At 56.6% G+C, this 22,774-nt stretch overlaps 14 protein-coding genes across 14 annotated transcripts; 6 read left to right on the top strand and 8 right to left on the bottom strand.

The window, feature by feature from the left end:
- Positions 1 to 125: 125 nt before the first annotated feature.
- PHSY_003726 (hypothetical protein) lies at positions 126 to 2,261 on the bottom strand (the record flags this gene model as incomplete). Its single annotated transcript, XM_012334343.1, has 1 exon — positions 126 to 2,261. One exon carries the CDS (start codon positions 2,259 to 2,261, stop codon positions 126 to 128), a length of 2,136 nt encoding a protein of 711 aa, XP_012189733.1.
- Positions 2,262 to 2,422: 161 nt separating this feature from the next.
- PHSY_003725 (trehalose phosphate synthase) lies at positions 2,423 to 2,776 on the top strand (the record flags this gene model as incomplete). Its single annotated transcript, XM_012334342.1, has 1 exon — positions 2,423 to 2,776. The coding sequence occupies one exon, from the start codon at positions 2,423 to 2,425 to the stop codon at positions 2,774 to 2,776; it is 354 nt and encodes a 117-aa protein (XP_012189732.1).
- An 879-nt stretch (positions 2,777 to 3,655) lies between these two features.
- On the top strand, positions 3,656 to 4,984 carry PHSY_003724 (metallo-beta-lactamase domain protein; the record flags this gene model as incomplete). The annotated part of the gene is made up of 1 exon (XM_012334341.1): positions 3,656 to 4,984. One exon carries the CDS (start codon positions 3,656 to 3,658, stop codon positions 4,982 to 4,984), a length of 1,329 nt encoding a protein of 442 aa, XP_012189731.1.
- Positions 4,985 to 5,307: 323 nt separating this feature from the next.
- On the top strand, positions 5,308 to 6,150 carry PHSY_003723 (FAD-linked sulfhydryl oxidase; the record flags this gene model as incomplete). Its single annotated transcript, XM_012334340.1, has 1 exon — positions 5,308 to 6,150. The coding sequence occupies one exon, from the start codon at positions 5,308 to 5,310 to the stop codon at positions 6,148 to 6,150; it is 843 nt and encodes a 280-aa protein (XP_012189730.1).
- A 390-nt stretch (positions 6,151 to 6,540) lies between these two features.
- PHSY_003722 (hypothetical protein) lies at positions 6,541 to 7,698 on the bottom strand (the record flags this gene model as incomplete). The annotated part of the gene is made up of 1 exon (XM_012334339.1): positions 6,541 to 7,698. The coding sequence occupies one exon, from the start codon at positions 7,696 to 7,698 to the stop codon at positions 6,541 to 6,543; it is 1,158 nt and encodes a 385-aa protein (XP_012189729.1).
- Positions 7,699 to 9,459: 1,761 nt separating this feature from the next.
- PHSY_003721 (hypothetical protein) lies at positions 9,460 to 10,773 on the bottom strand (the record flags this gene model as incomplete). Its single annotated transcript, XM_012334338.1, has 1 exon — positions 9,460 to 10,773. One exon carries the CDS (start codon positions 10,771 to 10,773, stop codon positions 9,460 to 9,462), a length of 1,314 nt encoding a protein of 437 aa, XP_012189728.1.
- A 606-nt stretch (positions 10,774 to 11,379) lies between these two features.
- On the bottom strand, positions 11,380 to 12,315 carry PHSY_003720 (complex I intermediate-associated protein; the record flags this gene model as incomplete). The annotated part of the gene is made up of 1 exon (XM_012334337.1): positions 11,380 to 12,315. The coding sequence occupies one exon, from the start codon at positions 12,313 to 12,315 to the stop codon at positions 11,380 to 11,382; it is 936 nt and encodes a 311-aa protein (XP_012189727.1).
- A 444-nt stretch (positions 12,316 to 12,759) lies between these two features.
- On the bottom strand, positions 12,760 to 14,154 carry PHSY_003719 (hypothetical protein; the record flags this gene model as incomplete). The annotated part of the gene is made up of 1 exon (XM_012334336.1): positions 12,760 to 14,154. One exon carries the CDS (start codon positions 14,152 to 14,154, stop codon positions 12,760 to 12,762), a length of 1,395 nt encoding a protein of 464 aa, XP_012189726.1.
- A 654-nt stretch (positions 14,155 to 14,808) lies between these two features.
- PHSY_003718 (acetyl-coenzyme A transporter 1) lies at positions 14,809 to 16,629 on the top strand (the record flags this gene model as incomplete). The annotated part of the gene is made up of 1 exon (XM_012334335.1): positions 14,809 to 16,629. One exon carries the CDS (start codon positions 14,809 to 14,811, stop codon positions 16,627 to 16,629), a length of 1,821 nt encoding a protein of 606 aa, XP_012189725.1.
- A 136-nt stretch (positions 16,630 to 16,765) lies between these two features.
- On the bottom strand, positions 16,766 to 18,133 carry PHSY_003717 (hypothetical protein; the record flags this gene model as incomplete). Its single annotated transcript, XM_012334334.1, has 1 exon — positions 16,766 to 18,133. The coding sequence occupies one exon, from the start codon at positions 18,131 to 18,133 to the stop codon at positions 16,766 to 16,768; it is 1,368 nt and encodes a 455-aa protein (XP_012189724.1).
- A 147-nt stretch (positions 18,134 to 18,280) lies between these two features.
- PHSY_003716 (short-chain dehydrogenase) lies at positions 18,281 to 19,329 on the top strand (the record flags this gene model as incomplete). The annotated part of the gene is made up of 2 exons (XM_012334333.1): positions 18,281 to 18,382; positions 18,484 to 19,329. 2 exons carry the CDS (start codon positions 18,281 to 18,283, stop codon positions 19,327 to 19,329), a joined length of 948 nt encoding a protein of 315 aa, XP_012189723.1.
- Positions 19,330 to 19,415: 86 nt separating this feature from the next.
- PHSY_003715 (methyltransferase) lies at positions 19,416 to 20,450 on the bottom strand (the record flags this gene model as incomplete). The annotated part of the gene is made up of 1 exon (XM_012334332.1): positions 19,416 to 20,450. The coding sequence occupies one exon, from the start codon at positions 20,448 to 20,450 to the stop codon at positions 19,416 to 19,418; it is 1,035 nt and encodes a 344-aa protein (XP_012189722.1).
- A 241-nt stretch (positions 20,451 to 20,691) lies between these two features.
- On the top strand, positions 20,692 to 21,363 carry PHSY_003714 (hypothetical protein; the record flags this gene model as incomplete). The annotated part of the gene is made up of 1 exon (XM_012334331.1): positions 20,692 to 21,363. One exon carries the CDS (start codon positions 20,692 to 20,694, stop codon positions 21,361 to 21,363), a length of 672 nt encoding a protein of 223 aa, XP_012189721.1.
- Positions 21,364 to 21,492: 129 nt separating this feature from the next.
- PHSY_003713 (hypothetical protein) lies at positions 21,493 to 22,434 on the bottom strand (the record flags this gene model as incomplete). Its single annotated transcript, XM_012334330.1, has 1 exon — positions 21,493 to 22,434. The coding sequence occupies one exon, from the start codon at positions 22,432 to 22,434 to the stop codon at positions 21,493 to 21,495; it is 942 nt and encodes a 313-aa protein (XP_012189720.1).
- Positions 22,435 to 22,774: the final 340 nt, after the last annotated feature.

Genomic DNA, 22,774 nt, shown 5'->3' with positions numbered 1-22,774 from the left:
TCGATACCTTTCTGTGCTCTCAAATCTGAATATCGTCCTACACATGAACACAAAGTCAATCTCCCTGAAGCTGAAATGGTGCACGATGCGCTGCATGAAATTCTATCGTATAAGAGAACGTCGACTCAGGCGCGCAGATACTTGCGCAGCACCTGAGGTGGCTCGATACCGAATTCGTCTCGCTGGCGTGCGATCAACGCATCCAAAGACAAGATGGGACGCTGCTCCGCCACGTATCGATCTCCCCTTCGGCCATAATCCATGACAGCAGGGGGCGGCTTGACGCGCCCCTCTTCCTGCTCATCTACGTCCAGCAAGCCTGCTGCTGACCCTGGTCTTGACCGCACCTCGTCCTCCTCGTCGTCGTCTTGATCATCTTCGTCCGTATATATCGAGCTGCCAAACGACGACGGCGGAGTCTGCACGGGAATCAGCTCCTCCGGATCACCTTCCTCGTCCCAATTGACTTTGTTCGGACCTGGCCCAGCCAAGATGGGTATCGCACCAGCATGCGCGCCTGCCAGCTCATCCTCATCCTCTCCTCCCACCGGTAGTGGCTCTTCCAACGTCTCGCGAGCCCAATCCATGCCCCAACTTGAGAACAGAGTGGTAAATGTCCAATCGCGCAAATCACGCGCATGCGTCGACTGTATCGATTTCTGATCCGGATCTTCCGGCGCCATTCGGTTGATGCAGAACCTCTGCGTTAGCGACTCGACCAGAGTGCGGTCGAAGAAACCTTCCGTGTACGCAGCGCGATACTGTTTGAGGCCTGAACGATGTTCAGCCCTGGCAGCTGAGCTGTGCGAGTCGGAGAAGAACTCGGTACCTGGTGTCGATCGATGAATGGCGTCGGGATCGCTGAGGAGAGAATAGGTGCAAACGGAATCGATGATGGCGTCGACCAAATCTTTCTGCGCGCCCGAGGTGACGTATGCCTCTCGAGTGGTTGTAGCCACGCCGGCCAAGATGCGCTCGGTGACACGCTGAACCATGAAGCGCACCGGATCGTTCAGCGCGAGCGCTGCCAGAGCCTCGTCGAGCTTGGGATGCATCGCATCGCCCACGGGTGTAGCCGTGGCCGAGGTGATGGCGGACGAGCCGCCTCCACGAGCAGACAGCGCTCCCCAGCCAGAACCTGTGCGACCGAGTCCATTGCGTGTGGCCGACGGAGTGGCAGTGCCCGAAGAACCAAGATTGAGAGCAGGAGTACGGTTGCCTGTGGATGCCATGCGCAGCGTTTCTGTTTTGATGGCGTTGGCGATGAACGTGATTCGTTGAGGACCGAAGGGAAGCGCAGGATCGAGAATGCGCTTCTGGATGCTAGCAGTGTAGTCATTGCCCACCAATGCCGCGAGCAGTGAGAGCATAGACGTCGGGATGCCGAGCGCAGCGGCCAGCTTGGGAGAAGAGTAGGATGTGAAGCGAATCGCGGACAGAGCACCTTCTTCGGGATTGGCCGGGGGTCTGCTGAGTGGTTCAGCTGCTGCAACTATAGCTGCTACGCTCTTGCCTGCCTTCCGCCCTCTCGCCCTTCCGCTCTTACCGACTTGTGCGAAGCCGTCGTCCTCGAAGGCAGCACTACCAAGAGACGCCGATTGAGAGTCGACCTGTTGCGCCTTGGGCTGAACGAGGTACTCGATCGTATCGATGGGGACATAGCCTCGACATCGCGAGCCTCGAGCACACAGAACGAAGAAGTCGGAATCGTTGCTCACCGCCCATCCGCCCATCCTATCCGCAAGCTCAGCTACTGCGCTGTCTGCCTCGATCTCTTCGATGACCATCTGGACGTTGCACTGACGGAGCGCCTCAAGCGTGCAATCGTAGAGGAGTGGTGGGAAGGCACCCATCGAGACCTGAAAGCCGGGCTTGAGCCGTGACGAGGAGCGCATGAAGGCTGAATTGTTGGCTGCAGTCTCTCCGAGGCGTGACAAGACTGTTGGGATCTTGAGCGGAAGATAGGGCCCGTCAAAGACAAAGATGGGCTCGAGGCGTGCCTGTCGTAACGCTTTTACGAATTGACGGGCGTGGAGGGTGTAGCCGATGTAATCGCCCCCACGCACGGACTCGGCAAAGTGATCGATGTAGGCGCGATAGATCCATGCCCATCCATCGATGACGAAGGGCCCCGGGACGGGTTCGCTGGCTGTCGAGGTCGACAGAGCTGCATCGGTGGCGGACTTGACGGGGATGGTCACTTGCTCGGACACGGCATGCTGGATTTGCTTGACGTATGAGGTCAGGCCCTTGACGCCCATATTTTGAGACGAGTGTAGGGTGCGTCACGAGACTCTGTGGTCGACTGGTGGTCTATGGGAGGGAAGGGAGTGAAGAAGAAGAAAGCTGAGAAGGACGTTCTCGTGCAACTCTAAGCCTCCACACCAGACGACTCGTGGCATGCGGAGCCGGCAGGTCGCGAATGTTACATCGCGATTGGTGTCGATCAGGAATTTCCAGCTCGGACGGGGCTTCGGTGGAGAAAGACGTGCAAGGTTGCTGGGACCACTCCAGAGAAGCCAATCGAGGTCAGAAGTGCTTCAATGCCACACGACCCGACGAAGGAATCTATGATAGAAGGGTTCCAGCTTCCTTTCAGAAGAAGAAGGAAGCGACCACATGGTTGCACGGCAGGAATTCGACGACCGCACCAAGAAAAAGGACTTGCGAGCGGCAACGCTTCGGCAGACCACTTTTCTGCTCGACGCACAAAGCTGACAAGACGACGTCGAATCATTGGCGTCGTTTACGGAATATGGTCTGCTCCTTCTGTTGACGAGGTTGCCGATGGCAACAACGCCAAACAACATCGTGATCAAGGCTCTAGGATGCAAATCTTGCTGACTCTCGCATGGTCATTGAAGGCAATCAGCTGACGAGAGGAGATGGTATCATCTTCCAATCAGGTCATGGATATAACGGAGATAAAGCGTTGGAAATGGGAGTGGGGGATCAGAGCGCAACTCGAGGACAGCGCACAAGTCGCAAGCCGTCGGCACCGTTAGCAAGTTTTATGCATGGAAGGCTTTGGCCGAACCGTTGCAGACTTGCATTCAAGTTTTCCGACTTGCCCTTGATGGATGATACTCTGCTTCAAGAGCTCAGCCAATGCGGAACGGATAGCTATTCGATTGGACTGTGACACCGCTGCTGTTGCCGCGGCAGTAAGCCTGGCTACAGAGGAGAGTACAGTATGCTGCACGCCGGGCGAGCTCGTGCCTCACAAGCCGCTGGGATCGCCGGTTAGAGAGCGGAGTGGGGAATCCCTTTGAATTTCTTTGGCCTTTTTTGCTTGGCATTCAAACTTAGTCTCCGCTGCCGAGAGACCGGCTTTGCATCCCAGCACTCGAAACCCCTTTTGCCCTGTGACACAGAGACGCTCTGACCCGCGGGAGGCAGGCCGATTCGATGATGCACTCGAGCAGCAAGCTTCGGACCCTGCGGCTAGAACCGAACCGGGTCTCTCGCCTGCCAAAAAACACTTGCCCCGACAACAAGGTCTCCGCTCAGGCCTGTCCTCTCTCTGTGGAACCGATGTCGCTTGTTTCAGCTCTCCCTTTCCCTTCCCTGCTCGCCCTGCTCGCCTCGCACTCACCACCATCATCACCATCGTGCAGCTGCTCCGTCGCCTTGGTCTACACTACTCTCGCCACCCATGGCAGAAGCACGCAAGGCGGTCGAGGATCTCGTGCGCCTCTCGAGCCGCGTCATCCGTATCCTCGGCCAGAACCCAGGTCCTTACACTCTGGCAGGGACCAACACCTACCTCGTCTCGACACCGTCCGCTCCCTCGTCGAAGCTCGCCTCGCGCCCTTCCATCTTGGTCGACACGGGCGAAGGCACCGAATCGTACATCCCGCTTCTGGAACGTGCGCTCAAAGGAGCCGTCGACAGCGATTCTGCAAGCAAGGCGTCCACCTCAAGACGGCAGGATGCGATGGAGGAGGATGAAGACGACGAGGACGATCTCACGTCGTGGATCTCGGACATTGTTTTGACGCACAAGCATCATGACCACGTAGGTGGTTTGCCTTCCATTCTGTCGCTGCTCTCCAAGTTGAGAGCAGAAGCGACAGTGACGCTGCCAGCGCCGAGGATACACAAGTTCCTCGATGCCGAATCCGACCCGCAACTGGTCAAGATGCTGCACGGTCTACCTCAGGGCTCTTTCACTCCGTTCAGCGAGACCGAGGGCGCAGCTTCGCCGCTCTGGCCACTCCAGGAGGGCTCAATTATTCACGTGACGAACGAGGATGTCACTGCTTCGTTGCAAGTACTGCATACTCCTGGTCACACGGCCGACCACATCTGCCTCTTGTTGAACGAGGAAAAGACGCTTCTCACCGGCGACCACGTTCTCGGTCAAGGCACGACCGTGTTCGAAGATCTTACGGCGTACATGTCGAGTTTGCGAAAATGTACGCGCGCGTTGGAGCAGTTGGGACCTTCGCAGGTGGAAGCAGCAACGGCAACCACGAGCAGCGAGAACCGACTGTATCCTGCACACGGTCCTGTGGTGGAGGAGGGCAAAAAGATGCTCAAACAGTATCTGGATCATCGACTCGAACGCGAAGCGCAGGTGGTGGAGCTGCTCAAGACATCACCAGATGGAGAGCAGACACAAAGCACATTGTCTACGGTCACAGTCGCAGGTACAGAATACGGATTGGGATCGCCATGGAAGATCCGACAAATGGTGCTCAAGCTGTACTCCAACTACCCGGAGAACCTGTTCCCAGCCGCAGCTCGTGGGTTGTACCTGCACTTGCGGACGTTGTCGTCGCCGGATGTCGAGCAGGGTAAGCCATCGAGGGTGAGGTGTTTGCAGACGACATCGTTTGCCAGGAGAGCGTCGGCGGGAGCAGGGGAGGATGTCGGAAACTGTCCGCCCATGCCGAGCAGCGACGCGGAATGGGTCGAGGCGATGGAGCTGGATTGGGCGCTGCTGGTGGAGCCTTCTTCGTCGTTGCAGTCCGCTTTGTAGCATTTCGGGATCGTCCGAAGCGGAAAAATATACCACATCGACTTGCTCCGTTGGCAGAAGTTGTGATTTGTGCAGGCAAGGTGAGAGCGAGTTATGCGAAGCCGGCACGCTGAAAGGCTTGGCATGCAGCTGAGTTCGGCACGACGTTCAAGTTCCGCGTTTCCCAGCGCGTAAAAGGAGTTGCGTTAGATTGTGGAGCGTCGACACACGAGCGGATTTAAGCGTCGTGTTGGATGCCAGGGTCCTAACGCCAACACTTGTTTGCTCTGTCGTTGCCACTACCATCGATCCATCTACGACGCCGAAGGTTGTAGGGTCTCATCATGATATCCCGATTCTTCCAGCTAGTCCTGCTGGCAGGATTGATCCTTCTGATCCCATCGTTTTTGTATCTTTCGCATCCAGCGCAACCGACGTTCATCGATCCTGCAACGGGACTTGCGTATACCTCGGATTCGATCCTCAGCGGTCAAGCGTCTAACGACCATGCACAGATCTCGCAGGGGAAAGGCGTAGAGCAGTCCAAGTGGAACGGGTGGAATTGGCAGGATGCTTCTGCTGGAGTACACAAGGTGGAAGACTCGGTGAAAGGGTTGATCGATCACTGGCGTCCCACGGGCAACTCTCCCTTTAACCAAGACTCTTCCCCGCTCAAACCACCTCCCTCACCATCCTCCACCGCCGCTGCTGCTGCCAAAGACACCCAGCGGGTCGACGGCGTCATAATGCCCGCCATGTCCAACCTCACCGCCAAAGCCGCCCTCGGCCGTTCCACCTGGCACTTTCTACACACCATGACCCTCCGCTTTCCCGACAAACCCACACCGCAAGAATCGGAAACCCTCCGATCGTTCTTCCACAACTTCGCCCTCCTCTACCCCTGCGGCGAATGCGCCCAACACTTCCAACGGCTCATCAAGGAGCTACCCCCGCAGGTGGGGTCGAGGATGGGTGCAAGTCTGTGGCTGTGCACAGTGCACAACGAGGTGAACAAGAGCCTGGGAAAGAAGGAGTTCGAGTGCGATAAGCTCGACGAGAGCTACGATTGCGGTTGCGGAGACGATCCCAAGTCAAAGTCGAAGGAATCGGGGTCAGGGTCAGCAACGAATAGTGCACCGCCAATCGCTGCACCGCCATCGCATAAGGACGTAACCCCATTCGCATAGTCATCGCCATCGGCCCACCCCATGCTTTATACCAATAAACTACGCACAGCATGGCTCTCATGTCCTCACATTCGATTGCAATCCACGACTCTGTCAACTCAAAGTGATGAAAGCGAGTCACACCCAATCGCGTCAATCAAGCAAGGGCGATGCACTGAGTGAGACGAGGATTCCAGATCCTCGTCCAAATTTTTCCGATGACATTGAAAAGGTAGAGACAAAGAAGACAAAAGGGATGCGCTTGGCAGAGTGCCTGGAAGACTCTGCAAAAGACAGGCCCCAAAGCTGAGTACATCGTCAAGAGACCAGCTGGAGACCCGAAGTACAAGCTATACATTTTGAAGCAGAACGGAACCCGCCTATCTGCTCCACATATGTTGCACGAGTTGATCACCTGCGAACAGGGACCAGACCACGACGACGGCGACGCTGGCTAGCCTGCTGCACCGAAGCGAGGTACGACTTGCCCGTGGCACTCAGGGTCTGACCCGCCTGGTTGGGCGTCAGATCACCATACGGACCGTTGTTGGCATCCGAGACCGAGTAGGCAGCGACGCGCGAGTCCGACTCAAAGAGCTGCACCATCTGGTTGAGCATCGAGTCGACCTTGTTCTGATCGCAGTACACGGGCGAGGGGCCCTGGTAGTTGATGCAGGCAAACTCGGTGATCCACATGGGCTTGCCGTACTGGGCGAAGTGGTCGAGGACGCCCTTGACGCCGTCCATGTTGTCCTGGAAGATGTGCACGGCGATAATGTCGGGCTGCGTCTTGATGGCTTTGAGGAACGGAGCGAGCCAAGTTTCGTCCTTCTGCATGGCCATGCTGGGCGAGATGAGTTTGGCACCGGCTTGCTTGTGAGGCGCGAGGTACTGCTCCCAGGCGGCAGCGGCATCAGAAGTGGAGATCACACCGGAGGAACCAGAACCCGAGAAATCGGGCTCGTTGAAGCCCATTACGAAGGGTGCGGAGCCGGGCTTGAGCTTCTTGAATGCCTCGAAGCGCGCCCAGTCGTCGTCGTGGTTGACGCGGCCAAGGCCCCAGAGCATGGGCACGGCGAGAATGTCGTCGCCATTGGGGTTGTTCGGGTTGGGAGTCCAATCGTAGTACCATCCGAGCGATTTGCTGATCCACTTGAGCGAGTTGCCGCCAGCGACACCTGCCTTGCCCTTGGGAGGCGTGAAACCAGAGATGGAGATGGTGCTTCCCGACGACGAGGAAGACGACGAAGACGACGAAGAAGAGCCGGACGACGAGCCCGAGGAAGAGGAAGACGAAGACGAAGAGCCGGAGCTGGACGAGCCAGAAGTAGATCCAGAGCTAGACGAAGAGCTCGAGCTGGAGCTGGAGCCCGATGGCGAGGCAGCTTCGTTCTGAGGGGTTGATTTGGGAGCACTAGACGAGGTGGAGGAGGAAGCGTGCTTGTGGTGTTGTTTGTGGTGGTGCTTGGCGCGGCACTGCTTCTTGGCGTTGACCGAGTCGGCAGCGGTCAAAAAGAGCGCAAGCACCAAGAAGGCCAGGAGGATGAGTTTGTGGTTGAGGACGAGCATGCTGGTGGATGTGGAGTGGTAAAAGTTGTACTTGGTGACGAAGGTGTTGCTACAGTAGTCGGTACAGGTGGTGAAATGCGATCTGCTGAACGATGGTGATGTCTGTCAAAGACTCTGTGACTATCTAGAAGCAAATTGGGCAATGGTGGTGGTGCAGAGCAGAGGGGAGCGAGTGGGACAAGGTGTCGTGAGGAGAGGATCTACTCGATGCTATCAAAGCTATCGGAGTCAAGAAAGGAGCGGGGATGGAATGGTAGAGGGTGAGGGTGAGGGTGAGGGAAGGATGGGAGTGGAAGGTGTTGAGGGAGGCGGGGCGAGAGGGAGCGAGGGAGCGAGAGATGGACGGCCAAGCCTGCCAAAATAGGCAAGTCAAAGTGGCTCGGAGTAGACCTTGACACGCTCGGTCTTTGGCGCAGGCTGCTTCGACTCTGATTTTCCGCGTTCAGCTGCTCGCCAACTGTCAGAGCCCTATTCAATCAACTTCGCGACAAATCGGAGCCTGAAGCGGACAGAGAAGCTTCGATTGAGGGTGATCATTCACTGCAAGCCATACCCTCACTCTGCGCACTCTGCCTTTGCACCGCACTGTCTTGAGATCACATCTTGGCATGTGACGACCCACTGCGATGCGGCGTACAGCACTGTACTGCCTTGTTCCTGACCGTGGTGAACGCTGGCTGCGTCAAAGCCTTGGCCCGCCGATTGATACGAACGGCAACAGTTGCATGCTGCAGAAGCGAAGGGCGTCAAGCTGAAAGGCTTTGTTCCTGCTCCTTCACAGCGAGCGTGGGAGAGTTTCTTTTGGGGCTTCTTTTCATTCCCTTTTGTGCTATATTGATTTCTTCACACGCTCCGCAGTGCGACTTCATATCGGCTGAAAGGACGATGCTCGAAGCCGCCAGCGATGTGCTTCGACCAAAGTGGGTGGAAGCCAAGCGAGCGATAGGCTGGGATGCAAGCGCCTGCCGCTGTGCCGGGTTGCTGCACGAATCGCGAAAAGGATGATACGACAGGGGTCAACCACCCATGGGCGTGTCACGCTGGCACTATGCCTGGCTTCTCTGGTTTGAGTGTGTGTTTCTGTGTTGCTTTTTTTCCCTCCTTCCCAATCCCTTTTTCGATCTCCGACGCCGACAAGCGCAGAAACTTGCATAAAATGGCTATCCAGCCGGCCCACAGCTTTTGCTTCGATGCCAACCGAGCAGGTCGTGTACCGATGATCGCAGTACTTTGGCTGCGATGCGACTGCGACTCGTCAACTTGAACGTCTCGCAAGTGAAACAGCGACGATCAGGACAGCCCTGTCGATCCTTGTCTCGTGTATCGCGCGGCGCGTGTTTCCGCTCTTCCGCTTCCCGACCTGGCAGATCTTCTCGCTACACGAGATAGACGTTCTACTGGTAGGAAGGCCAATCGCACGCCGATTGACACAGGCAGCGGAAGCATATGCGACCTTTGCTCAGGAACACCATGGAGCATATGGTCTCAATCTTGCCGATGCGCCAAGAGCGAAGCCGGCGCCTAGCTCATGCAGCAGAGGCCAACCCTCGAAATTTACGCGAGCAGGAGCCACCAAGTTCTTCCAGGGCACACTCCCGTTTCATGGACAGATGTGTCTCTCATTGATGGAACATCTTTGTAGATCAACCGTTGTCACACTCGCTTCGAGCACTGTGCAATGTGCTTACATTTGAATTACCGAGTCTGTCCTCATATTGAGTAAGAGAGAGGTGAAGACTTCTACCGCAGCCCAACAAGCGTCTACTTGCGCCAAGCTTCGGCGACGACCCAGTTGTCGTACACCTGGCCCTTCTCCAGAATCTCCTCCTGTCCACCCAGACCCACTAGGTTGGGCTCGAGGAATCCGCAGTGAGGGCCGCCGAACTCGATCGCCGCAAATGCGCCGTTGAAGTTGCCGCTGTCCGGCTGTCCACCCTTGCGGTGCGCCTTCTTCATCGATCCACCAGACTGAGCTGGGTCTGCCGGGTGGTCGGGCATGGCACCCGCCGACCAGAGCTGAACACCAGCCTGGTTCGAGTGGAACGTGACCGAGCGACCTGCCGACTCGGACGTGAGGCGGACGCGCTTCGTCTCTGCCACGGCGATCTTGTTGATGTCGTCCGATTGAGGGATCGGCGTTGGTCCCCAGACGTAAAAGTCGTCGTAACCGTCCGAAGGAATGCCTTCGCCGATGCGCTTACCGCCTGGCTGATCCCAGCTGTGCAGACCAGGGTTGGAGAAGGACTCGGCGGATCCAGACAGAGGCTTGAGGTCTCCAGTGGCGATCTGAGCAGGGTCGAGCTCGAGGTGCGAGATCGACTTGCCCGCAGGAGCGTACAGCTGGAAGATGTGTTCAAATACTGTGCCCTTCTCAGCCTTGCCCACCTTTTCGTTCGAGGCAGACAGGTTGAAGCCCCAGTGATGCGTCATGTTGAACGGTGTCGCCTCCACAGATCCGTCCTTGTCTAGCGCCGCTCGGTATCGAATCAGAAGCTTGCCCGCCGACTTGCCAAGCTCCGCGTCGGAGGCCGAGCTCGGTACGACAGCCAGCAGCGTCTCGACGCGAACCTGTCCCGGGTAGCCGGAATCACCATCTGGCGACTCGATAGCAAAGATCAAGCTGCTCTCCTTGCCACTCGGGCTGCTGGTCGAGCTGAAACCAGAGTCGGCGAACAGCTTGCTGTCCTTGGTATCCAACGGTTGCCAGTAACACTTGTCGAAAGGACCGTGCTGGACAATGCTGTCCACCTTGTTCTCCTTGTCGCTCTCGGGCCCTCCGTGCAGCACTACGCCTGGTGCGCTGAACTCGGGCAGCTCGATCTGCGTGGTCTTGCCGTTGGCAGACTTGTACTCGAGCTTCTTGCCCGCTTCCAGACGGTTGGCATAGCGCCCGATGATCGGGTTGAGGAACTTACGACCCTTGGCGTGGTCCTTGGGGTCTTCTGGCCCACCGATGAAGTCTTCACCGGCTTCTGTCGAGATGCTGTGGAAGGTGAGACCGTATGGAAGCACCGAGAAGGTGAGGTCGGCACCCTCGGCGGAAAGAACAACGGGCTTGAAGGGATCGATGGCCATCGTGATGCAATTCGTGTTTGGAGTCGATGGTTGCAGGGATTGATATTGCGGGTGTCACTGAGCAACAGCCGCTTCTTTATGTACCTACCGGTGATGAAGGGCTTCTGCGAGTTGGCCGATGGTGCGCACGGCCTCGAGACCATTTGGATCCCCACACCGGGAAGGCCGACGTTCGCCTCGACTACCCCGGCTTTCTTCTCGAAAAGGTGCGCAGGCGAGACCGGTAATTTCACAAAATCCAACGAGATCCCCGGTCCGCCTTTTGTGTCTCACGAAAAAAGTGCTGGTACGACACAGCGCACACGCGTTGTCGACACTTCGCAAATCAAGCCCCGCGCTCGGTGTATATGGTTGCCGCGCCCCGAGAGCTCTTCGGCTCTTGCGTATTTGTTAGCCAACGCCACGAGGTATGGCCTTGCGTTAGACAGATCAACAGCGATTATGACGAGGCTTGGCATTCCACACTGGCCCGCCCGGTGTTCATCTGCTGAGCACAGAGAGCATCGGTCATTTTGGTAGGAACAACTTCTCAGGCGTGCAGGCTCCTGCGATGATGAATACAGGCTTCGATCACCCTGACTGACAACCTACAACAAAGTGATGGTGCTACTGCTGGAACAACCCATCCAACTCGTCCAGCTCGCCGACCGCATAGACACTTTCCAGCCCAAGATCAAAGTTGTACGTAGCACCGCGTTTGCTTCCTCTGACAGGTGCGTCCTCACCACCCTCGCCGCGCAGGTCACCATCCACCGCCCAGTCATCTTCTTGCTGCTGCTGCTCCCCATCGGACTTGCGCGAAAGCGCCGACGGCGGTGCATCCTGACTGGGTGGCTTGGACGCCGAAGGAGGCACTGGCACATCGAGCACGGCTGAAATACCGACGGTGCGGATCTTTTCGCGCATCATCGAGACTTGCGAGTTGGACACCTGACCCGTGTTGGTGAGCACAAAGTCGTCGAACGGGATCACCACCGTCTGCCAGTCAGATCCTTTGCTTTCGTCGAGGTAGAGTCGGTGCTGGAACAAGTCACTTGTAACAGGCCCGTCGGTTTGGACATTGACGAAGAACTTGGGTCCTGGAAGCTCCTTCCTTCCCAGTCCTAGCGCGTGGATCGCACGACTTGCAGCTGGACCGGAAGGGTCGTTCGCGTGCAGAGCTGCACGGAGTCCGCCACCTGTCTCCGCCTTGTCCGTCTTCTCCGCTGCGGCGACTGGCTTCTTGGCTAGCCTGTTTCTCACTCGAAGAGCGAGGAAGGGGTGCACAGTCGTGTCCCAGCACTGGTTGCCGAACAGCGTCGGTCGATTGCGATTGCGGAATCCAGCGTAGCCGCTCTTTTCGATCTTGCCTCCTCTCGGCACCTGTGAGGAGAGCGTGCCGTAGAAGCGTCCGCGAGACGACTCGTCGAGACCGAGCCTGCACTGAGACAGTCCACCGATGTCCGAGTCGGATCCGGTCGCAAAGTTGGTGAGATGTGCTGGTTGGGTCATGGCGTACATGAGCAAAGCTCCTTGGTTCTTCGATGTCGGCGAGATCTCCATCCTCATCACTGATGTTTCAAACCAAGCATCGCGTGTTTGTGCTGGTCAGTACTCGCCCGCCAAGTGTTGCTCGGGTGGGTGATGAGGAACTACTTACTCTTTGCGGTCTCATCTCGGGCTACCTCGACCGAGCGCTGTAGCGCCTGGCCAAACGACTTGAGTAGCGACATGGGTTTAGTGTTCGTAAGTGTCTGTTTCCGTCGAGGTGCTTGGGGTGGCTGAGAGGTAGATGACGACCAAGGAACAGCCGCTAGCCACGGATGATCAAAAGATCAATCTGTGGAGGAATTCATCTCGTTTTGACTCAGCAAATCCACCGACCTCAAAAATCCGTTTCCCGCGATTTCGATGTTGGAAACAGCTCAGGGTCCACAATTCCGTCGGTCAAGCCAGCTTATCAGATGAGTCCATTGAACATCGCCGCTCATACGAAGCACTATCCTATTATACAACCGATTCTTTGCGATCCAGGTCCGATCGAAGCTCGACACTGTTGCCAGGGTGATTGACGGTGCTCGTAGATCCAGGCGTGAGCAGATGCTGACGTCTCGGATTGCTCTTCTTGCCCCGCTTCACCACGGTTACTCCGGTCAAATAGGCCAAGCCAGCGACGAGGACGAGAGCCACGGCGAGGCTGACCAAGGCACCAATGACACCGGCTACGACAGGCGATACTTGATGCTTGCCTGTCGTTGACGTGACATCAGAATACTTGCCTCCGCTGCCGGTGCCGTTGAGGGCGTTGAGAGCAGCACAACCTCGTGCTGTGGTCTCACCGCAGGCGTTGCACCAGTCTGCCAATGAGTTGAGCTTGATGGCGTCATAGTCTTCGAGGAAGGTGCTTACCGAGATGCTAGAGGCGCGAACGTCGTGCGCCTGCAAGTCGCCGTAGGAGCCGTTTCGGAAGTACACCTGCAGCGAGTCGTCCTGGTGGACCTCGAAGACCATGGCGGAGGCATAGTCGACCAACTTACCCTCCAACTCGGGCATCTGGAACAGGCTGAATAGCGAAAAGAAAGGCTTGTACGACGCAGCGATCACCGAGACCTTGAGCGGGTCCGAAGCGTTGGCGACTCGGCTGAGCGCGTCGGTGAGCGGGTTGAGCATTCCTCGACCAGCGATGCTTCCGAGAGACACTGGACTTGGCTGACCAAACAGCTGGGCCTCGTGATACTGTGCCCAGTACGCAGCGTTGGAGAGCATGTCATCGGTGATGAGGGGAGCGAGGGTGGCGTTGTGGATCTTTTCGACGTTCAAGAAATCAAAGATATTCCACGCGTTGACGAGCGACTTGGAACGGCTGCCAAGGACCGAGGTTGGGATCGAGTCGAAGAAAGGCTGAGCGATGGCAGCCTGTTGTTTGAACTCGCTGCCGTTGTAGACGAAGCTGGTGTAATCATCAAACTTGTCGCACGATGTCCATGGCTCCATGACGAACGACTGTTCGGGCTCTACCGTCTCGACGGGAATGAGCTGCGCACGATTATCCCATGAGACAGTGGTGCCGTTGGCAAGCGTGATGGAGTCGTTGAAAGCGGGGAAGAGACCTTGCATGAAGGCATTGGCGCTCTCTACGATGACGCCGCCCTCGCCACCCGCATCCGCCTGGACCTCGACTTGCACATTCTCGGCTTCGGCAGTGTTGACCCCCTGAATCAAGTACGGCGAGCTGGCGTCAAGGTATCGTGATCGCAACTGGGCACCGCTGTTGAGCTCTTCGAGATAGCCAAGCACCGTGAGGTTGGTCTTTGAGGCGGTGTACTTAGTGGGGGACTGGTAGAAACCCTGTCGATCACCGTGGCGGATGAGAACGACAAGGCCGGTGACGGGACTCGACATTGTTGCACTGATTGTTGTGGCGGAACGGAGGACGTGGAAGGATGGAGAGGCGCGGGCGCAGCATTGCGAGGTGGAAGCGTTTTATATCAGCTCCGGAGAAGAGCGAAAGATTTCCTTGCCATCTCGCTTACGACGGACCAGCAGTGTGCACAGTAGAAGATAGATTTCAGGAGCCTATCAGATGCACGGTCGGTCGTAGCCGAATGACTGGTAGACTGATAAGAGACACTGCCAACGCTGAAGCGACTCTATCCATGGGCGCCGTCGTGCAGAACCCGTTAAGAAGATTCTCTTTTTTTCCCCCTTCTTTTCGGCTTCTCCTGTTTCCCCGAAATTTGCCGCCGCTTCGTTATCTAGCAGATAGCGGTTAGGCTAAAATTCAGAAATATAAGAGTGCTGGCTTCGGATATCTTTTACATGTGTCTTTAATGACGGTGTAACAAATTGAAAATCATTGGCCAGTTTACTTCTCTGTTGCTTTGGAAGAAACGCTAACATAGAAGAAAGTCATCGACGTGGAACGCGGCCGTTACGCGCCACGGCGCACACACCAGCTGAATCAACGCTCTCGCTCTCGCTTTTGATGTGTCATGCAGACTTGATTGCAACAGTCTTGTCCTTACCAGCCACAATCACCCTATAAGGCCGGCAAATATGGTCGCATCAAAAGGCGCAAAGAGCCCATCATCATCGTCCAAGAGCAGCGATGCGAATATGCGCCAACGACCCACAGCAACCCTGCGCAACGGTACTCCCAGCGCGGAAGTAGTGGAAAAGTCGGGCTTGCTCGCGACCAGGCACGACTCACATACGGATGGCAAGGTGGAAACCTCGGGCAAAGATGTTCTCCTCAATCCTGCATCTACGCCGATCGACGGCAAGAGCGGCGTCGCGGTCTCCGAAACACAGTCCAGCCAGGAAGCCTCGGGATTCATGGACCTCTCGCCCCAAGATCAAAAGGCAATGATCCTTCTCGTCATTCTATACCTCCTGCAAGGCGTACCCGTGGGTCTCGCATTCGGCACCATGCCATTCCTGCTCAAATCCAAATTGAGCTACGGAGACATCGGCTTCTTCATGCTCTGCACCTACCCCTACTCGCTCAAACTCTTCTGGAGCCCCATCGTCGACTCGACGTTTGTCAGTGAGCTCAAGCTCCCGCTCGTAGGAACAATCTCGCTCGGTCGTCGCAAGAGCTGGATCGTTCCCATTCAGGCCGTGGTGGGAGTCATGTTCTGGTACCTATCCAGCAACGTCGACCAGCTCCTCCTCGCAGACTTGCCCAACGTCAAGCTCATCACGCTCATCTTCTTCGTGCTCATTCTCTTCGCCGCCACCCAAGACATTGCCGTCGACGGGTGGGCACTGACACTGCTCTCGCAGGAGAATCTTTCATACGCAAGCACTGCCCAGACGGTAGGTCTCAACTCGGGCTACTTTCTCAGCTTCACCGTCTTCCTTGCATTCAACTCGGTCGAGTTCAGCAACAAGTACTTCCGTTCCACGCCGCTCGAACATCCGTTGCTTTCGCTCTCGGCGTACATGCGCTTCTGGGCTGTCGGGTTCTTGCTGGTGACAGCGTGGCTGCTGGTGTTCAAGAAGGAGGAGGAGGAGGCAACCGATGCACCGGATATGGATGTCAAACAGGTCTACTCGATCATGTGGAGGATCTGCAGGCTCAAGCATGTCCAAACGTTCATCCTGATCCACTTTGTCGCCAAGATCGGTTTCCAGGCCAACGAAGCGGTGACCGGTCTCAAGCTGGTCGAGAAGGGTTTCGGTAAGGAGGATCTGGCTCTGGCGGTTTTGATTGACTTCCCCTTCCAACTCATCTTTGGATACTTGGCAGCGAGGTGGAGCAAAGGCGATCGAGCGCTCCAACCGTGGGTGGTAGCCTTCTTCTTCCGTCTCGGTTTTGCTCTGCTTTCCATGGCAATCGTGCACGGCATGCCCAAAGCGCCCATCGGAACAGGCTACTTCTTCGTCGTCATCGCAAGCACCGTCGCCGGCAGCTTCGCCTCCACCGTCCAATTCGTCGGCATCTCGGCCTTCCACACCCAAATCGCCGACCCGCTCATCGGAGGAACATACATGACCCTGCTCAACACGGTCTCGAACCTCGGCGGCACATGGCCGCGCTACTTTGTGCTCAAAGCCGTCGACCTGTTCACCATCTCGAGCTGCCAACCTCCCTCCAGCTCGTCGCTGCTCAAAGATCCAGAGATCGCCAAATTTTGGGCCACAGCCTCCAAGGGAATCGGCGGCAACGAATGCACGTCCGATCTGGGTAAAGCCGCTTGCTCGGCAGCAGGCGGAGTGTGTGTGATTGAGCGGGATGGATATTACTGGACGTCGACGCTCTGCGTCGTTGTGGGCACAGTGCTGTTGGTCACGTTTATCATTCCGGCGTGTCGCAAGCTGCAGGCGTTGCCGCCGAGCGCATGGCGTGTCAATCTACACTCGAAAGCTCAATAAGTCAGAAGCACAAGGTGCCGACATCAGCGCACGGAATGGAATCTGGTATCTGATGGAAGCTGGAATAGAATCACATTGCTTTGCTTTGAGCCCATTTCACGATTTCATGGCTGTTGTGTCTCCTGCGGCGTCTGCACTAGAACGGCGAGAAGTTCTGCCTAGCTGAGGAAGCTGCAGCACGGAAACCAGAAACCTGCTCTGGCGCCGGACAATCGGACGCCCTCCTCGTATCCATCGCCTCTGGCAACCATTTCTCCATATTCTTGATTCGCTGACTGGAAACCGGGTGTGTCGAGAGGATCGCCTGTGCGCTGCTCAACACGCCTCCACCACCGCCGCCGCCTTCGGACTCGCTCATCCGCGTCCATAACTTGCTCGCCTCTCTCGGATCGAAGCAGGCTCGACTCATGATGCGTAGTCCGAGGTAGTCCGCCTCGAGCTCCGTCTTGCGCGAGTTGGGTAGCGACAAGAGCAGAGTCAGAGCTGTCCTGCTGAGACCGATGTCCAGTCCGAACGCCTCCAGGAGGAAGGAGCCGAAGAGCAACACTTTATAGCCGGACATCTTTTCTGCCGAGTGGCGCGCGACTTGGTGCGCTACTTCGTGTCCGAGAACAGTTGCTAGACCATCTGGGTTGGCGCAAATGGGGAGGATGCCGGTGAACACAAAGATCTTGCCGCCGGGCAGAACGAATGCGTTCTTCTGCTTGGGATCGTCGATGACGAACACCTCCCACTTCGTCGCATCTCTCTCTTGTGATTTGGCATCGGACTGGCTACCGAACCACGACGAAGCGCCTCCATCGTTGCCGACCGCAGCATTTGAGCCATACGAGATTCCGCCTTCTTCGCCATGCGAGTGATGTGCGAGGCCCGAATCACCTTTGGTATGATGAGGTTGGTTTTGATCGTCCACCGCCTTGTCCAGAGCGGCGACGATGCGGCTAGCCACCGACCGAACCTGCCTCGAGTACGGATGCGAAGCCGGAAGGATGCGATCCCGGTACTCTGACAGCGTTTGACGGAACGTTTCTTGACCCATCTCGTGCTCTTGTGCTGCGGAAACATCGATGAATCTCCATCGACCTGTTTCAGGCACCTTTTCCAGATGCACGATGTAGTAGATGCCCGCACCTCCGAGAGCCACGACAATCAGCACCGGTGGACGTGAGGAGAACAGCGAGCCTCTTCCACGACCACCGCCTCCGCCGCTACCGCCTCCGCCGAAGCGCTGATACTGGACTGGTTGTCGAGATTGTGACTGCGGTTGCCCGACCCGGCGGAAGAGTTGATCTTCGATCTGCTTGCGAAGCACCTCTGGCGAGAGCTGCTCTCTTGTTGTGGGACGCGACTGCGAAAGGTTACGTGTCTGGTGCCATGATAGCCCGTTTGGCTGTCTGCTGGCGTTGGCGAATGTGCTGCGAGAAGATGCTAGGGACGTCGTAGATCTTGCCGACCGTGCAGAAAGCGTGCTCTGACTTGTAAGGGACCCGACAAGAGCTCGCATTCCTGCGCTTGCCCTCATCGACGATGACATGGCTTCAAGGGCCTTGAGCAAGTTCGCGATGGATACGTTTCGCTTTGAAGCGGTGGTGTGGAGCAAAGATGTCGGCAACCAAGCAAGCTGCGTCTCGGCTGGTGAACGCACGTCGCCATGATGAATTTCCGCGGCGACGTCCAAAGTCGCCGGATGCCTTTTTCTTTTTTGCCGACATCTGTCATCATCAGCGTCAACCTCCACAAACGCATCATGAAGGTCGACTCAGCTTCGAAGCTGAATGAAGACTGCCCGACGACATCTGCCGACTAGTTCCTCATTCCTCCCTCCCATCAGTCACTCCCGCCATTCTCTCAAAGCTTCACACAATGGTCACCGCACTAGTATCAGGAGGCAACCGCGGCCTGGGCTACGGCATCGTCCGTCGACTCGCCAACGAGTTCCCCTCTTCTCCCATCGCGACCTCTTCAGCCGACAAGCTCACCATCTACCTCGGTTCACGAGACGTTTCGAAAGGCGAAGATGCCAAGACCTCCATCACGTCTGAACTCGCCAAGGACGTCCAAGAACGTGTCTCGATCGAAGTCCGTCAACTCGACGCCACCTCTCACGAGTCGATCTCGAAGCTCGGTGCAGAGCTCGAGTCCGGCGTTGACATTCTCATCAACAACGCCGGAATCGCCTTGGATGGCTTCGACGCCAGCGTCGCAAAGCAGACGGTCGCGACCAACTACTACGCGCTGCAGGACGTGATCAAGAACATCAAGGTCAAAGATGGTGGTAGGATCGTCAACATTGCTTCGCTCACTGGTGTGTTGAAAGGCTTCGGCGACAACGTTCGCGAACGCTTCGTCAACGCCAAGACGATCGCAGATTCCGATGCGCTCATGCAGGAATTTCAGGATGTCGTAGCCGACGGCAGCTGGAAGGACAAAGGCTGGAAAGGCGCTGCATACGCCACGAGCAAGAGCGGCGTCATCGCGTACACTAGAGCCTTGGCGAAGCAGTACCAGCAGGAGGGTAAGAAGGTCGATGTGGTTTCTTGCTGCCCTGGCTACGTCAACACGGACATGACCAAGGGCAAGGGCTACAAGACGCTCGACCAGGGTGCAGAGACTCCCGTGTTGCTGGCGTTGGGCAAACTCGACGCAAAGCCCGGCGAGTTCTGGTCCGAGAAGAAGAGTGTCGATTGGGAGAACTCGTAGAGCTGTCGGGGTTCCAAATCAGGTGGCCAAGGCTATTTGTATTTGTTCATCGATATGAATACAAGCGATCGAGCTTTGCAACCTTGTCATGGCTGATCAAAGCCACTCAGGTCGCCATGTGCTACAAAAGGAAGTGTCGCCGACAGCTGTTGCTGTGATTGTGCCTGACCCTGGCTAGCAGCGGTAGGCCGCTGGAGCTGCGACCTGAGCTTCTGAGCGTAGCGGACGAGATCTTCTCTCGCGTCATCTTCTGTCGACTCGGACAACGTTGGTTCGGCCAGACTGCCTACGATCCCTGCCGGCAGATTATGTGGTGGCTTAAAGCCGAGACACACCAAGAAGTGCTCTACACTGCCCAACCTAGAGCTGCGTGGCTTTGCAATGTCGACGCGGTCGAAAAAGGGACGAAGCTGATCGGCGAGTAGTGCACCAGAAGTGGCCGGTCTGGCGCCTTTGAGATCCATGTTCCCCAACGAAGCTCCCAGCCCAGCTTGCGGGTGCTGAGTGAAGATCTTTGCTACGAAGGTGCCTCCCACTTCGAGTAGACGGAAAGTGATTTGCGTGGCAGCAAGGAGGAGTTGCGATTGAAGATACTCGTCTAGATCGTGCAAGCCGGTTACATCGGGTGCACCGTCGCAGACGATGAGCTGGGCTCGTGCTTTTCCTTTTCCTTTGTCGGCAGTCAGTGCGGAGGGACCATCGGAGAGGGCGATACTAACAGCATCCGCCGTTGCGGGAGTCGTGATGTCCCCGATGATCTGCGTTACGCCTGGGAGCGGTGCCATGGCTTGCAGATCGACAGCGACGAGATGTGAGCCAGGCACGGATGCGAGACGTCGTGAAAGCACTTGTGACCATGATCCGGGTGCAGCACATAGATCGACCACTCTTGTGGGAGTAGGAAAGCGTTTTCGGGAGGCATGTTCTGAAGTGTCGGTGGGCGCGGCCGACGACGTGGAAGACGAGGCGGCTGCAGCGTCGAGAGCGTAGTCCTCGGATCCACCGAGGAAACCGTACTGCTCGTTGAGGTGCAGCAGCTTGTAAGCTGAGCGTGCGCGGTAGCCTTCCGCCTTGCCTTGACGGTAGTAGATGTCGCGTTTGTCCTTTGTTGACTTGCCCATGATGAGAGGAGGTGATGGTTGGACGAGAAGAAGTGAGTTTGGCAAGGGTTCTTCCAACTCTGCAGGTCTTCTTTTTCGCACGAAGCCGAATAAATTTCGCAAGCCTCCACAGAAAGACTCTGCAGCCCAAAATTTGTGAGTTTGGTGAGAAAGGGTCCAGCTTGGCTTTCTTCTTCTTCCTCTTCTTCCTCCCCTTCTTCTTCATCATCATCACTCGACTGGTGGTCACTGCATCGACACCATGCCGGCTCCCAAGTTTACGAAGAATCAGCTTGTTAAGCATCGCACATCAGCAACACCTTCCAATGGCAAGAAGACGGGCGGATTCCAGGTCGGTCCCAAGCATCTTCCGGATGGCGCGTACCTCGGCAAGCACAAACGCATCAAAGCCGAGCTCATCCACAAAGCCAAAGTGAAGAAGGACTACTACAAGCAATTGAAACAAGACAAGTCGGCTTCTGGCAGCGCAACAAGCTCCAATGCTGCCCCGCTAGGAGAGCGAGGGAGTCGTGTGGTTGCGCAAGACGAAGGGAGCTCGCATCTTCCCTTCGCGTTACCCAAGGATCAGGGTCGATTTGCGCCCGAGGACAGCGCAGGTGACGGTGACAGCGCACAACCCGACTTCGCACTCTCGGGGGGCAAGCAGGATCTTCGACCGAGAAAAGCAGGCGGCAAAGCAAAGAGCAGCAAGCCGCTGCCACACCCGCTGCCCAAGTCTGCTGGCCGCCGAGACGATGCGGAGGATCAGACGCGAGATACAAGGAGCAAAGAGGAAAAGGAACAGGAGCGACTCAAGAAGAACAAGATGTGGAACAAACCCAGTGGCAGTCGCACAGGTCAAGCGAGAGGACAGCCGAATCTGGGGGCGAGGATGGAGGTCATGCTCGACAAAATCCGCAAGTCGACGCACTAGCTGCCGTGACATGCATACTCACAATATACCCGTAGATGTACTCTCTGCAATCACAACCTTGACACATAGCTCTTATCAGGTCGATCACAGAATAAATCGCTTCCATGAGATCTTGCACCATCTGACTTTCTAACGCAACGCCCACATCTTGACAACGAACAGCTCGGCAGGCATACCAAACTGCACTTCGCACTTGACAATCTCGAGACCGGCCTCCTTGAACACACGCTCGTACGCTTTTGTCGAACGCGTGATGCTGTGGTCCTCGTCATCGTACCAAACCCGCTCGGTACCATCTGCCTCTTCGGTACAGACATTCTCCTTGACGCCGATGATGCCACCTTGCTTGAGAGCCGCCTTGGATCGTTGCAGGAAAGATATCAAGTCCCTGTCCGAAAGGTGCTGGAGGCACCACTGCGCCCATACTAGATCGTAGGATACTGGTTCTGTTTGCGATCCTGCCACGCCGTCGCTTTCAACTGAGGAGACTTGCTCTGTTGCGGGATCTTGCGATGGTTCGTCGTCGATAGACACGGTTGGTGAGATATCGCCATCACCCACACGTGGTGAAGAAGAGTACGGTCGATTCGGCTCGAAATCTTGCAGCGTCGAGCAGTGAAAGTGGACCGCTTTGCGTGCTTGAAAGGGAGACTTGCTTGGCGGTGTCTTGATCTGCGGCCATGTGTTTGACTGTGCCTTGGCTTCGTGCAGGAACTTGGCGACGGGCTCGACCATGTGCACCTCGTCAAAGATGGGGAGGAGACTATGCTGAGTCACTCGTCCAACCCCAGCTCCGCAGTCGAGAGCCCGAGTGCGTGCTTTACCCTTGCCACCCCTTTCCGCGATACGATCCTTCTTCCATTGCGTCGATGAGACGTTGGCCGATGCAGGAGCACAGAACGAGAGGTGTGGAAGAAGGCCGAGCAGGAAGGATCGTGTTCCTAACGATTCCACTCGTGAGACGTGGCCAAACCCTCCAAGAACACCGTCGACGCTTGCCTCGACGCCTTCCCAGTACTGTACGCCGCGCTTGACGTCAGGCGCTGGGTGCACGACTCGGATCGCCGACATGTTGTTTCTAGAGCCGCTGTATTGACGGTGAAGATGGTCAGATGGTCGACCGACCGGGGGACGAAGAGAGTCAAGGGTCCAGTCCAAACACACATTCTGGCATTCGGGTCCGTTTCACGTTTTTTTCTCGTCAGTGCTCCGAAAAAATAAATTCGACGCCAAAAAGATGAACCCGAAATGTTTTTAATTTGATCATGTTGCAACTTCAGGCCTAACAAACCAGGGAAGAGGCGCGACCGGCGACTCGGTCAGCCGCCGACCGGGAACAAGCTGATCCTGCCACAGACGTTTCGACTGGCGTCACATGACGCTCCTGCCCTGCATGTTCTTGTCGAGCGCT

Source organism: Pseudozyma hubeiensis (assembly GCF_000403515.1).
Source record: "Pseudozyma hubeiensis SY62 DNA, scaffold: PHS38, whole genome shotgun sequence".
In the NCBI taxonomy this organism is placed as follows: Eukaryota; Fungi; Basidiomycota; class Ustilaginomycetes; order Ustilaginales; family Ustilaginaceae; genus Pseudozyma; species Pseudozyma hubeiensis.
Note: the sequence above shows the minus strand (reverse complement) of the source record. Positions and strands in the feature narration are given on the sequence as shown.